Raw genomic sequence first — 15,270 nt, 5'->3', positions numbered from 1 at the left:
GCGCCACGTTTGAGTCTATGGCATTGCTACCGAAGTGTTCTTGGTGAATCCTAAGCGACTGTATCCGAGTGAATCTACATGAGGCCATCCATCTACCATTCCATCTAAGAGTCACGTCTATTCATCATCAGACTCGAACGAGTCATAAGATCCTTCCGAGCCAGCCAGCTCATCCTCCTCCTCGGAAGATTCTTCCTCCTCGCCATCCTCGGGCTTCAGACCGTAATCATCGTGGAAGTAGCTGAGTTCATGAGTCTGGACCTTGTAACCCATGCCCTTGAAGGCCGTTTCCATGCCCTGTTTCAAATTAGTGAGAGATTACAATACAAAGATGAGTGAAACGTACCTCTTGCATGATCTTGGCAGCTGTAACGACAATGTTGCTCTTGCCAGGCTCGAAGCAGGGCAAGATGGTCTCACGCATAGCAGCCTTGATCTCGTCAACAGTCACTGCTCGCACGCGGCGAAGCACCTCCTTATCCCAGTCCTTGGGCAGGCCGCGCACGACGCCCTGGACAAAGTTCTGCTGGGCGGCGCTGGGCATGGTGGACTGCTCATCGGCGAACATAACGACGATCTGGCTGATGGTACCCTCTAGCAAGTGGTGGTCAATCTCGACCTCACCGTCGGCAATCTTGCGGATGGCCTCGAGCGAGGCACTGATAGCCTTGTAGGCGTCAGGAGAGCGGTACACAAAGTACGAGATAAGGCCTGAGTTGACATCCCGCGAGAAGTAGGAGCCATAAGCGTAACCGGCACCACGGACAGCGTTCCAGAGGGGTCCCTCAGGAGCCTCGAGGTAGCCAATGGCCACCATGATAGCCGCGAGGCGGGGGTCGGTGAGTGACTCCAATCCCTTGGCTGTCGAGACGGAATAGGAGGTTTCGAGAGTTCCCATGGGAACGATGACAGCACCCACGGATCCAGGGTTGCGACCTTCAGCGCTGCGTAGGCTCACGGGCTTGGGGATGGGAATCATTTCCTCTGTGGCTGTCAAAGACTTGGAGAGAGTGTCCCAAGTAGACAGGGGGTTAGGAAGCGTAGCCAGGTTAGCTGTGACGAGGAAGCGGAGGTTGTTGAATGTGAAGAGGGAGTCTCGGACTGTGTTGAACCAGCCGACAACCTTCTCAGGCTCCTTCTCGAGGAGCTTCTTGAGTCGCTTCAGGTACACAGCTCGGACAAGAACGCGCTGTGACACGGCCAGAGTCGTCTTCTCCGAATGGAAGGATGCGCTGACTTCGTTGGCCATAGACTTACCATCACGCTTGGACTCGGGGACATCGCCCAGAGTCTTGGTAACGGCAGCGCTAAGACGTTGAGGGTCGAAGATGGTGTCGAACATCATGGTACGGATCCACTCAGCGGCCGCAGCGTACTTCTCTGGCTCGACCTGGAACTGGATCATGATACCATCAGGGTCGCTGAGATAGCGTGCAGAGCTGAGAGAGTAACTAATAGTATCCCGCTCAAGCTCCATGACGACTTGCTCATAGTCAACTCGCTTTCCATCTCGCGTGATGTGCGTGTTGAAGAGAGTGTCGCTGAAGATGGGCATCAGAGGCTTCAGCTCGTTGGGGATCTGAGAAGAGCCAATGTGGACGGTGATGTGAACAAAGTTGGTAGGGACATCCTCGAACTGAATGAAGAGAGGGAGGTTACCCTGAGGTGTCCCATCGATGAGCTTCTGCGCAGGGCCTGACCCCAATCCAATGGAACGAGCACGTCCGGCACGAGCAGTATCAGACTCGATGAAGTGGATAGACTCAGTGCCAGGGACACTCCAACGGTCAATGACTTCGGCAGGGATGGGCTCATCGTTCTTCTTCTTGGCATCCTCAAGACGCTTGGCGAGCTTGGCCAGGCCTTCGGTGCCCAGCTCCTCCTTGCGCTTAGCAATCCTCTCTTCCTCGTCCTTCTTCATCTTGAGAGCCAGCTCCGCAGAGGGCTTGCCCAAGATAGAGATGTGAGGGGCATCAGCTATCCACTTGCTGATGAAGTCTCGCCACTCCTGATCCGTCCACTTCTCAAGAGTATCGTACTCGCTGAGGTTCTGGAGGTCCTTGAGCGTAGATCCGTCTCGCTTGCCAAAGAGGTAGTCCGTGATGATGTTGGTGGCGTAGAAGGACTCGGATGTCTCAGCATGATACTTCACTTGACGCTTCTCGCGGCGGATACACTCTCTCATGTAATCCATGTCAAGGGGTTTTGAGACAACTTCCTTGAGAATCTCAAATAGTCGCTTCTCGACAAACTCGAGCTTCTCAGTGGCGACACCGGTGGGCTGAAGCCAAATAACTGAGTTAGGGCGTGGGTCTAGCCAGTACGAGACGGAACTGGCGAGCTCCTCGCGCTCAACAAGGATGTTTTCAAGGATAGAAACAGAAGAGCCACAGAAGTAGGTGAGGAGGACCTCGAGGGCAGACGAGGTGATGAGATCAACGCAATTAGGGCCAAAGAAGCCAACCAGGATCTCACCAACGCTCTCATCTTCCTCTGGGAACTCAGCGGTGACAATTTGTGACTCGTTAATCTTGGGAGGCTGAGCAGAGTCAATCCAGGGCCTGTTATCAAAATTTAGCCAGATGGTTCCTCACATTAGCATGAGGCAACGTACCGCTTGAATGGGGTGTCAAGAGAAGGAATATCATCCTTGATAGACTCCTCAAACTCGTCAAGAATCTGAAGCATGTTGTCTTGGTCCACCTCTCCAACAATGACCAGGCACAGGTTGCGAGGCTGGTACATGTCCCGGTGGAACTGTCGAATACGCTCAGGGGTGAGAACACGAAGAGCGTCTGTCATGCCACCAGTCTCGTAGCGGAAGCCAACGTTCTCTGGGTAGAGGAGACGACGAGCCTTGAGATCCATAATCTCAGAGCTTCGGAACTGCACAGCTTGCATCTCAGAGTAGACGACACCAGCATCATTGCCTTCCCCATCAATGTGCCACACCTCGGTCACGATGCCCTCATCCGTGATGGTAGGCAAAATGACATGTTCAAGATACACAGGAAGGATCTGGGCAAAACCATCCCAACCAGCGGTCTCAAGGGTGTAAGCTGTGTGATCAGTAGCCGTCCAGGCATTGGTGCTAGAGTAGGCTCGAGAAGAAAGCTTGTCGAGAAGACCCTTGTACTGGTAGTTTTTGGATCCCATAAAGATGAGATGCTCAAGCGTGTGAGGGGCTCCCGAGTCATCAAAGATCTCAGTGGCTAGGGTGAAGTAGCCGTTGATCTTGGGACCCTTGCGGTCTGCGACCACGACCTGCATGCCGCTGCGTTCAGAGACATACTGGGTGATTGTGCAAGGAGCATAGTCGGTCTTGAAGCTCTGAATCTTGCGGAAATGCGACTTGGACGTTTCCGCCGGCATTTTGAGGTGTTTGAGGCCCGGAAGGCTCCAGAGAGAACTATCGAGGTTAGTGGGATGTTCAATGCTAAGATGGAATGCAGGTGAAGAGGGTATAAATAATAGTAAACGAATGCTGAAGAGTGTATGACAAAGGAGATATTTCAAATCAGTTCTCAGCAAGTTACTAAGAGGATATTCAGGTGAGGCTGAATCATGGGCGAGCCAAGCCCAGGCAGAATGCTAGCAACTCAGAAGCAAGACCAAGTAGACAACTAACTCAAGGCTGGGGATCCCAAGCGACTGCAATAAGGGACCATTGTTCGAAAGAGTGAAATAAGCCAATACACTGAGCAGGGCGACTACCGCCGCAACAGCGTATTGTGAATTTGCATGTTTGGGTGACATCACCACTGAGATGCGCAGGGTTTCTCTGTTCTCTCTTCTCAGATAGAGTTGCAGAAGCGATGAATGAGCAGCTATCCACAGCTATTCACAGCCTCACTTTAAGAAACCCTCGAGGCAAAAAGAAAAGAAACGAGGTTGGAATCGAGGGGGCAGGGCGGTTGAGTTGACGTGTATATGTCCTCTCTGGGCATTGCACAAGGCTGGTTTCACAGCGAGGACGGGCAAAAAAGACCCCGCTATCACAGCAATTGGGAAGAGAAAAGAGATCAACGAAAGGCAAATTAGGCAGCAAGAGTGAAGAAGAAAAAAAACATAGGACACGACGCAGTCAGCAAGGACAAGAAAAAATAAACAACCTCACTCACCTGCGGTTGAGATTGTGGGCGTGCACAACGGGTTGCCTGCGAGTGAGAGGGAAGACGAGAAAGGAGGGGTCCAATCAGTGAGAATGCACCTGAAGGAAAATTTACCCCGCTATCGACGATACAAGGCAGGCAGGCACAGGCAACACTCCCCAGATGTCACTCAGGGGAGCAGATGGTAGAGGAAGAAGGGAAGAGGCAAGATGGGCAGATTTTTCACTGTTTATAGCAAGATTATAATATTCTCTCTCCCTGCAGCGCATCACTGGCAAACACGCAGAGCGCCGTCTACCTATCATAAGCACCTTCCGGGCAGGCACGGCCTTGCTTGATCCGTTCCTTCCCATTCAACCTGCGTGGAAAGAACAATCAAAGAGTGGGCACCTTCCCCCCCGCCAAGACAAGGAACAATGCTTATGGCGCTGGCCTGTGCGCTGATTGGCTGCACAACCGCTAAGCGCACTGGCCAGGTCATCAGCCACGGCTGAGCTTCCAGTGGAGGCAGGAGCTCCCCCCATGACGCCGATGTGAAGTTGCCAGTTTGTGGCTGGCCGATGGATCTTGACGAGCACCAGCATCTCATGACAAGGTTTTTGACGAACAACGAAGGTTCCTGGACGACTGGCAACCTTTCTTTTGATTTATATTCGATTTTTGGTGCCTCAATGTCGAGCGAGATATAATGCGACTCCTACAACGACTAATCTAGACATCGGCATCATCATACATTCGATCTACAGCCCACAAGGCTTCACCGAGGAACTTCTTTGCGACAACACCCTACGTCCACCATAGCTCCTCAGCTCTACAAAAATGGCTGCAGAAACCGAATCACCGTCGCAGCAACTTACCGACGCCCTCGTTTCCTTCTCCCTTGACGGCCGCTTCCCCGACGACGTTTCCGTTCTCCCTCCCGTCTCCGAAACCGACCTACAACCAGCAATCGAAGCCCTAGCCAAGGCCAAGCAAGAGCTAGAGGTAATTTGACTCTGCTTCAAACATAATGGATGTTTTATCAGCAGCAGTGATGCTCACGACGTCCACAGACAGAACTACATACAATAAATGAGGAGACCAAGGAAGATGTCAGTTCCTGGGTACGGAACGCAAAGACCTTGCAGGAGGATATCGTCCGGTCAAAGACGATGGCCAACGATATTGTTCGGCAATCAGAGGCCCCACAAGTCACTGGAGAGGCCATCAAGGAAGCTGAGGAAAAGGCCGAGTTCCTGAATCGAGAAGTCCAGTACAGCCACCAGCTCCATGGGGTACTACGAGGCATCCAGTATGTTAATGAACTACTGAGCGAGGTGGAGGCTGCCAAAAATGAGCGGCGTATTCTAGACTCGCTGCGGTTGTTGGAGAGTACGTTGTTGCTTTGCATGGTTCACAGTATTGTCCCACTAATCATCCCACTTAGAATCATGGGAAGCACTCGACCAGGTTGGCGTCAGCAAGACTTGCAGAGTCATGAAACTGCTGAATCTCCGAAGCTTTGAGCTCAAGTCCTCTGTTCACGAGGTATTCGATCATGTTTGGAAGACTCTAGTTCATGTCGACATAGAATCTCGTCAAATCGCCGTTTATGAGAGTGTCAAGGGTATGTCTTTCCCCTTGCAACATTCTTACCATTACTGACAATATTTAGACGAGCAGATGAATCTCACCGACTCCGTAATAGGCCTCATGGCTTACAAGGAGGTTGATGAGCGCATGGAACAGCTCTGGCGCAACGTGGACGCCGCTATCGTATCTCCCCGAATGGATACGAGAAGCAGTACCCTTCCAGGCATACAAGCAGAAGGCGAGATTCTGAAGCTTTCGGGCGAAGCCTCACGATCGGTTGAAGCCCTGCTCACTGACTTGGAAACTGTCTTTACCTTTCTCTCCCAGAAACTTCCCTCCGATCTTCTCCCATCACTCGGCAACTTCATGATGGCCGATGTGATCCCCAAGCTTATTGGCGAATGGCTCGATGCAGCTGTGCCTTCATCATTGGCAGAGATGGATAGGTTCCAGGCCATGATCAAACGGGCACGAGGGTTCTGCGAAATTCTCACAAGCAGCGGGTACACGGGATTCACAGATTTACAGAACTGGGTTGAGAATGCGCCGTCAATATGGCTTGGAAAATGCCGGGAGACAACTCTGGACTCTGTCAGGTCCAAGCTGCTCAATGGAATTGGCGAGGCCAAGCAAGTGGAAAAGGTCGAGAAGCAAATGGTCTCCCTCGCGGAGGGCAAAGAGATCACCAAGGCTCCTGGAACCGCGGCGACTGGCGAAGCCAACGATTGGGGTGCTGACTGGGGTGATGCTTGGGACAACGACAAGGAGCAAGATGAAAGCCAGCCCAGGCCCAAGTCCAAGGGTCAAGACTCTGTCAAGGCCGAGGAGGACGATGGTGCTGACGCTTGGGGTTGGGACGACGAGGACACGACGGCTGCCGAGCCTCAAACAAAGAAGACCCAGAAGGAAGATGAAGATGAAGATGACAGTGCTGCGGCATGGGGCTGGGGAGACGACGATGCGACTCAAGAACCCCAAGTTGAGCCAGCAGTCCAGGGCAAAGCCACTAACCCCCACGATGAGACTCGTGAGCTCGTGCTTCGAGAGACATACAACATCTCCTCTATGCCAGAGCCAGTTCTTGAGCTCATCTATTCAATTCTCGAAGACGGTGCTGCTTTAACGAGAGATGACGTTGAATATGCGCCTGTTGCAGCCACTGCGCCAGGTTTGTTTGGATTGCCAACATTTGCCCTGGCTCTCTTCAGGGCCATTTCTCCTTACTACTACTCGTTTAGCGATGGCGGCAACATGTGAGTACCCCCTGAAGCTGTTTCAAGTATATCCTAACCCGAAGAAGGTTCCTCTATAATGACGCCATGTATCTGGCTGAAAAGCTCTCCGAGTTTGCTGAAGGATGGAAGAAACGTGAAGACCTAACCCCCAGGGCGCGAAGCATGCTCCGTCTTGATAACGACATCAAGAGTCTACAGAGCTTTGCCAACCGAAGCTACGCCAACGAGATGAACATCCAAAAGACGGTACTGCGTGATCTTCTCGGCGGGTCTTCGAGCCTGATGCAGCAGGACGAGATGGAGGCATGCATCGAGGCGGGCACTGCTCGCATCCGCACCATGGCTGTCGTTTGGAAGCCTATTCTTGCCCGCTCGGTCTTGACCCAGGCTCTCGGGTCACTTGCTGAAGCCCTCGCTACAAAGCTCATCACCGACGTTCTTGAGATGCCCTCGATCGGCCAGGACGAGGCATACAACATTGCCAAGCTCATCGCTGCAGCCACAGAGCTGGACGATCTTTTCCTACCAAGCAGCCTGTCAGGTACGAGTAGCGACAACGCGGATGACGAGGTACCCCAAACAGCGCAGTTTGCCCCTAGCTGGCTCCGGCTCAAGTACCTCAGCGAGGTCCTCCAGAGCAACCTCAACGAGGTGCGCTACCTGTGGTTCGAGAGCGAGCTAAGCCTATACTTTTCCGCCTCGGAGGTTGTCGACCTCATCGAGGCCAGCTTCGAGGCGAACCCCAGGACGAGGGAGACGATCCGGGAGATTCAGTCGAAGCCGGCGCCGGCGGCTGGACGATGAGTGTCGAGGGGGTGGGATGTCATGTTTGGGCTCTTTGGAAGCTAGATAGGGCTGTACTATTATCTCGGGTGATGATAATTCTGATGATTGCTCAAAAAACTCGGCGAGTTTCTCTATCTTGTTACATTCTGACTTAAGAAGTGATGGTTGATGGTGCTAGACGTGTTGCCCCTGATTTTGCTCCTTGCTGGGTATTGAACATAGCCAAACACCAAACACCAACCACCTCTCATCTCGATAAACTTCAGATACAAATTATTCGGGCCCGTTAGACCACTACTTGTTTTGCTACCTACATTCAGAGTTAAACCAGCTTGCAGTGTCGTGGGGATTTGGAAACAACCCGAGTGCAATGAGCTACCCTACACGAGGCAATCTCGAGATGCCATCAACAATTTTAACACCACGTCTCATGACATATCTTCACAGAGTATGCGGAACACTCATCCACAGGCAGTGGCAAGGAGTGGAAGTGTTACAGGTGGTCAGATGCCCATCAAATCACAAGACAGAGACCGTTATCGAGTTTCTCGATCCGCATCGAAACGAATACGCATAATGAAGGTGCTTTACACAAGAGCAACAGTAATCGAACAACGCAGTCCGAGTACCAAAAGAGTCTGACAAAGACAGGGCGTGTGCATGAAAACAAACTGGACATCTCCGGTGACTCTCAGTTCTCGTCCAAGTTCACATCCAATAACATGCCTCGACGTCGCGGCGTGCCTCATCACATATAACGGTATGGCCTCACATCGCGGACCTGCCTCACTATTCGAGATTACACCGCAACAAACAATGACGGATCATTCTCACTTTGTCACTGGTTTCACAAGAAACTCTGGGCATCATTCGAGTCATGATGTCACGCCCGGACTCACCGGCTCACCGGAGAGAGCTTCGGAAGCTCACAGCAAGGCAAACCTTTTTTGCGTCCCCCGAAACGAGGCAACAAGAGACTCAGACGAGAAAGTCAGGAAACAGGAAGTAAACTTGACCGTGATACAAAGGCCCCAAGACTAGTCGAGGAGGACACGGGTAGCTGCTGACGGGCGAAAGTCCTCGTCTGGGCACCGACATGATCGAGGATGGCCAAATACCCGTCTTCGAAACACGCGATCAAGTCTTGTCTGTAAGAGGGTGCCGCTCGTCTCGTCGCTTTGGTATGACATAGACTGTCATGCCATGCCATTACTATGCGCCGAGACGGCTTTAATCTGCAAATCTATCGCCCCGTGGTGATGAGCCAAGCCGGCACGGCTTGCTTGGACAGTCATTCATGCCCAGGCACAACAGCTGTAAGATGAGCCCGTCCGAGAAAGGAGGCAGCCGGAGAAGGGATCAAGCCAAACGGCGGCATGTTGCGACCCTCGGCGACGCCATAATCAGACACCACGGCAGTAACACACAGCTAGTCGCAGGGACGGACTGACGATTGCGCGTGTCGGCGAAGGAATGAATGCGGTGCCAACACATATTCCGTACAGCATGATGATGTCGCTATGTCGGTCGAAATCTGGATGCTCCAGTGATTCTCCAGTGTCGCGTGAGCAGCATCGATCCATGTTGGTCGACGACGACGACGACAACAACAACAAGCGTACCCCATGGGCTTGGCTGATACTCGTTGATGCCGGCATTGCTTTTTGCTTTGTCTGCCGGCATGAAACGCAGCACAGCCTAGGCTAGCCCGGACTCTCTGGCCATGAATAGTATATCCGTTGCACAGCTCACAGTTTCGAGGTCCACCACCAACAACGATGAGGCCCTGCCACGGCTCCGTATTCCGCTGGCCGAGTTGGCCGAGCATCGACAACGAAAAAGTGGAAGAAAGAGGTCCGGCAAGGCAGCAGAAACAGAAACACCAGCAGCCGCAGCCGCAGCCGCAGTAGGCGCCTTGATGCGCCGAGATCACCGGCTGGTCCACGTAGCATTGTCCGGATCTCTTCCAGCCCCAGCCTCTTCTCAGGGAACTCTGTGGACACCGATCTAGGGGATCCGGCGCAGGGTTCCGCCCCGTCAGTCGAACCCACAAAGAAGCAGAGCAGACTGACTCCAAGCAGAGTGAATGGTTGCTGGCAGCTCTGTGCTGCACCCCTGAGAGACCCCTTCCATCTCCCTCAAAAACACCGTTGGCCGTGTCTCAGACAAGCGTGCGTCTGCTGGCGGGGCCTGAGCTCCATTCTCCAGGAGTCATCAACTTCTTCTCTGTCCGTGCTCGAGCCTCCATCTGCCACTTAACACTGCCATCCATCTTATCCGATCCGGCCTCCTTCTCAAAACCTCCGGGGACACCACCCGGGTCAAAGCTCCGAATGACGTCCGCGCTTCTCTCCCGGGCCCCCCCGTTCGAGCCCGGGATATCCATGGAACCCACTCGGACCCAATTCTTGTCCTGTCCCATTCCTTTGTTATTTCCTCCTCACTTGCTTGCCCTTCTCTTACAACTCTTCATTTATCGCCCCCAATGTATCCATCGTCATCCCAGCATAGCATCGCCACCTCCTACGCCCCGACCAAAATAAACACCCCTCCCCCCCTCAACTAATGCCATCCAACATGGTCCACCCCCGCACCTACGACCAGTTTCTCGGAACCGACTCTTTTTTCCATTGCTGTTTCACACCCGAGTCCTGTCGGAGAATCCTTTCCCAGGGCAAAGCTCCCATGTTTCGACACTTCCCAGGTGCTGACTGGCCTCACCGGTGAAACGTGACCAGACGAATATGCGAGTGATGGCGTGATGCTCAGTGAGGCTGGTGCGAAATTAATTCAATGCGAGGTCCTGACTGGCTTCCCCCCAGACAGAGCTGTCTGTTTAGGTGTTGCAGGCAGGGGCTGTGAGTCGGGTCGCTCTCCTTGGTGAGCCAAGGTCTGACTCAAGGTCTGCCTGCCTGTCCACCTGCCTGTCTGTCTGCAGCCCCTTCGGCGAGTCTCGCCCCTGCCTCTGCCTCTGCCTCTGCCTCGCCCGCCCGCGTTTGCTGTCGTGAAACAGGCGCCACACTGAGCCCGGAAGAAACGCGGTCTGACGTCCAACTAGTCTGGCTAGATGAACATCGGATGGCATTGACAGTTGACGTGGCACATCCATGGCCTTTCGCAGCAGAGTGTGAGGTGAGCTGAGCAACCAAGTACTGCTACGTCCGCGATACATGATGCTGCCAGAGCCAAAGAGAGTCATTTTCTTTTTGGCGAAATGACATTGTGTGCCATATACTGTACCATCACGAGACGTCACGGCTGATACCGGCGTCGAGTGCTGCCAGACCATGTCGGTGACAACTCACCTGCATCCAGCGTCCCGTCGGAACACGTCCAGTCCAGTCTCTTCTCAGCTGATAGATGCTGATCTTGATCTTGTCTCTTTCCTCGCGGCAATTTGCCGACCAGGCGGGAACTGCAACCGCCATTTTGTAGGCATCCAAATGTATGGCGAGGGATGGATGTATGGCATGCTCGCTGTGCTGTGCTGTGCTGCACTGCACATCCATCGGATCATGCTCGTTCGCCGGTATTGAGTGCATTGCCGGCTCCAGAAGCAGCCAATATCTCACCCTTGTATCCTTCAACTCCCTCTTTAGTCAGCCGAGGTTACTGCTCAGGTTTCACCCAAACAACGCAGACACAGACACAGCAGGAGGCCATTCCCAACACCGGCTATGCGTGTGTGGGTTGATGACGAGAGGGCTGCGTCGGAGTCGGACTCGCCGTCGCCGGCCCTCGCCGCTTCTTCTCCGTTGCTCTCTGTTCTGTCAATTGTCATCTGCATCATTGACCTGCTGGTGGTCGAGACAAGATCGGTGAGGGAAATAACATGTGCTTGTCCCTCAAAAGCCATGTGAGCTGCTGCTGGCTTGCCGCAGCTATCCGTGAGGCTGGATGGAGATCAACCACACCTCCATTCCCCATACGCTACCATGGGCATGGCGCCTACCCACCACGCCCGCTCGCCCTCGATTCCCTGAGGGCTCTCGCCTCCGTGCCGCGCCGACCTGGTGGTTGCCGTTCCTTGTACTACCTTTCCCCGGCTGCGACTCGCCAGGGACGGTCATACGCGCCCCCGGCGCACAAACACCCAGTCGTTCCAGGCCGAACTGGAGGTCAAGCTGTAGGGTTACATATGTCGTCCAAAAATGACCAGTCAACCTGCAAGGCGACACATGGGACCGGCCCGAGCCACCATAATCGTCTACTTATGGCGCAGCCGTCATCCGAAAGAGCCTCTGCAACTGGCCAGATGAGTTTCCTTCACGCCAGCAAGCCTCACTCGCTTCTGCCAACAGCCCTTTGAGACCACTGGGCCAACTCGCTCGAGTAACCGAGGTGAAAGATGGCGGCCGAAAAGGCGGTGCAAGTCGATCATCCTGTGCCGCAGGGGAGACGAGGTTGCAATTGTCAGCCAGCAGGTAACATGCAGTGCAGCTGACCAGAGTACCAAGGGAGGTTGACGATATCCTTGGCGCCTAGACCGAGGTGTATCCACGGTGAGAACGACAAGGCTGAAGGATGGAAGCATCACTGGATGACCATGGTGGAGCGAGTATTTGCCAGCAAAGCAAAGCAGGGCTGTGCCGTGCCACTTTGGCTCTTCATGGGAAACAAATCAATCTCGATGCCATTGCCCTGATGCTGGCCAATGTGCCATTCCGTCGGGTGCAATCCGTAAAGTTTCTCATCTCTTGTCTCGGAGCGGGCAGGGCAAACCCTGTTAAGGTTATACGCATCTCTGGGGGAACCAGCCACTTAGTTGGTCGAGTGAATGCGCACCTCGTCCAGGCAGCACACAGAGATCAGAGATAAGGGCGAGTCGAGCTGTTGCTCAAGAAAGCCGAGTCGAGTTGTTTCGTCTTAGACAGCTCATTTCGCCGCGGATGCGGCTAAGGCCCGAGTTGAAGGCGGCAGAGTGCAACGTCGCCTGCCTTGTCAAAGCAGGCTTGCTCTGACATTGGCGCTAGCATAAGCTCGATGGTGACATGCGCGCGGTGAAATTGACTTGTCATAGTCGAGATGTCGTCGCTCAGTCTGCCGCTCAGTCACAGCGCGCGGCTGGTGTGCGCGCAAGACTAACGACAAGGCTGGCGTTGATGTGCCAAAAATGCCCATGGTGACAGGATCTCCATCCAGGTTTGTGGTGGGCCGCCCGAATATTCAGGACAATCAAACCGCCAACGCAGGCCAGCCAGCTCCAGGCAAGGTTCCAGGTCCGTTACTTGCGGAGAATGATCGACGATCCCTGGAATAGCCATGCGCTCACCGCCAGCGGCCGACGCCAATCAAATGCCAGCGCCACCGTCTTCAGGGGTTCCGAAACCATGGGCCTTCAAGAAGGATTCTAGAAGGCTGAGCCTCGAAGCCAACAGCATGTCGCAGACCAGAGCCCCGGCGTGGATGGATGTGAGGTAGGGATCATGATCTGGAAAAAGGTTTTCGGCCCAACACCCAACAGCATTAAGCACAAGCAAGCAGCAGGCAGGGCAGGGAAGGGCAGGGAAGGGCAAGGGGGTCCAGCAAGGCCAACGGTTTGTCCCAAAGTCAAGTGTACGAAGCTGGGTCTCATCCAGGATTTCGAAACGGCCAGAAACGAGACACCTGGCGCAATGTGGAGCGGATTCCACATCCCGATGTGGCTCAACGGGGTGTTGACCTGGCTTGGGCAGAGGAGATGCCATCAAAAGGCTGTCCAGGAGTGTCGTTCCGAAATGAGGGCCAGTCTCATGATGCCCGATGCAAGCTGGGTGCCCTCACTCCCAATGTGGCTTCTTGGCGGCTCGATTTCGCTTTGCGAATAGGAGATGGCGTCGACGGCATTCTTTGTCCATTTCGGACGAGCCGGTCACCTGGATGTCTCAGCGGTGTACAGACGTCGTGATGCTATAGGACGTCTTATCACCTGGCGTTGATGTGATTGCGCCGTGCTCCTGTGCATCGTGTCACAGCATGCCGTTGCCTCGTTCTGTTGTACAGCGTTTTTGAGGCAAAAAACCTGTCCGTGTGTGCGTGCGTGCGTGCGTGTATGAGATGGATGTTGCAGGGCAGAAACCCAACAAGCTCACGGCAGAGCAGAGCCATCAATCTCCCAGCGCGTTGAATGCCGCGGACGCTAACAAACATTGGCGCCTCAGCCCAACCAGACCAACGCTTTGATGCCCCGGGGATCGGTCCCGTGAAATTGGGCCTGGCCTGGCCTCCATAGCCGCTAGCAAACGTTGTCAGCATGGTTCCTCTGAGCTACTCTTTCGGAAACCTCGATTCGAAAGAGTCGTAATCATACCGTAACAACTCGAATCCGACCTTGCAAAGTTCCTACGACGACGCTGCTACTCTACCTCGCACTTCCCCACGGCGGCCAGGAGGCCCCTTGCTTTGCTTCGCATCAATGATGTGCAGCAGGCCCAAGCGCCCCGCCCTCAGCAAGGGCACAAAGGGGCGTGTTTTGAAGTTGGTCGTCATGTCGCCCTTTGCAATTCCCTGGGGCGCCGGGTGAGCCTACCGGCAAATAGGTGCGCGTCCGGTTGGTTGTCCGCCGAAAGGGGGCAACACCGAGCCCTCCCTGTGGTCTGTTTTTTGCACATTAAGGCAGATGTCTGTGTAAGCCCTTGCACTACCTGATCCAAGTGCGTGTTGCGAATATATTGCCTCCTTCCCACAAGCTCGGGACTGTCGACCCTTGAGGGTCTACTCTTCATGATCCCAGCTCATCCTCGAGACTCGGTGAACCAGGAACGCTTTCATAGGCATATGAATCTCGGCAGTGATGCCAACTTGAATTGCAGTCCCGACGGTGCAGCCACGCTCTCTCCTGCGTCGGCCGCGCCCGACTTGAGCTCATCTACATGGCTTGTTAGAAGGATGCATGCAACGGGAAATACGAACCCTCATTTCGTGTAAAGAGGCCACGAGGCTAGGACTTGACTCGAGTCATCCGAGAAGCTCAACATGCCGCCTTTGCCCCGTGCGTCAGATGGCCCTAGATTCTGGACTGGACAGAGCAATTGAGGCCAGCAACACCAACAGAATGTGGAGACTGAGCAATATATTGCCAAAACGCAGAGTCAAGTTCACGGATCAGCTCTCGCGCACTTGAGAGACCTCTTGAATAGGGTTGCAGATAAACAGAGCGCTGTCTCGACGATCTAGTTACCGGCCCGTTTGCCGGCCGCGATCCCCGACGCTTGTTGATTCCTCGTGATGTCTTAACGGATCGCTGCCGCTTTGAAGCATCGTCGTCGTCAAATAGCAATGCCTGCCGGGGTGATGCCGCTCTGAGGATAGGGCAGGTGCTGTGATTGACCGTGGACTAGTCAGCCGTCTCCAACCCGCAACTCGCATGGTCCGCCCAAAACGGCTGTAGCCCTCCTATCCAATCCATGAGTTCTTTGGAGATGTGCGGGATGCAGCGGCAGGCGCGCAATGGACGGGCACTCCCGCAGCATCATTCTGCACCTCCCACCGTGTGGTCTGGATCAGTCCAAATGATATGCCCGTCAGCGCGGGATGATTTTGCGTATCACATCACAGCCTCCAGTGTGGCTCCTGTATACCAGGAT

The 15,270-nt window shown here is 54.1% G+C and overlaps 2 protein-coding genes across 2 annotated transcripts; one reads left to right on the top strand and one right to left on the bottom strand.

Moving 5' to 3' along the window:
- Positions 1-117: 117 nt before the first annotated feature.
- Positions 118-3,372, bottom strand: LRP88_06408 (Metalloenzyme, LuxS/M16 peptidase-like protein; the record flags this gene model as incomplete). Its single annotated transcript, XM_083242947.1, has 3 exons — positions 118-297; positions 347-2,561; positions 2,615-3,372. The coding sequence occupies 3 exons, from the start codon at positions 3,370-3,372 to the stop codon at positions 118-120; spliced, it is 3,153 nt and encodes a 1,050-aa protein (XP_083101883.1).
- A 1,559-nt stretch (positions 3,373-4,931) lies between these two features.
- On the top strand, positions 4,932-7,723 carry LRP88_06407 (uncharacterized protein; the record flags this gene model as incomplete). The annotated part of the gene is made up of 5 exons (XM_083242946.1): positions 4,932-5,096; positions 5,165-5,483; positions 5,539-5,718; positions 5,767-6,937; positions 6,985-7,723. 5 exons carry the CDS (start codon positions 4,932-4,934, stop codon positions 7,721-7,723), a joined length of 2,574 nt encoding a protein of 857 aa, XP_083101882.1.
- Between the last annotated feature and the right edge of the window lie 7,547 nt (positions 7,724-15,270).

Source organism: Fusarium phalaenopsidis (genome assembly GCF_050370095.1).
Source record: "Fusarium phalaenopsidis strain FUZ10S chromosome Unknown contig_32296, whole genome shotgun sequence".
In the NCBI taxonomy this organism is placed as follows: domain Eukaryota; kingdom Fungi; phylum Ascomycota; class Sordariomycetes; order Hypocreales; family Nectriaceae; genus Fusarium; species Fusarium phalaenopsidis.
The sequence above is the reverse complement of the archived record's forward strand: the minus strand, read 5'-3'. Positions and strand labels throughout refer to the sequence as shown.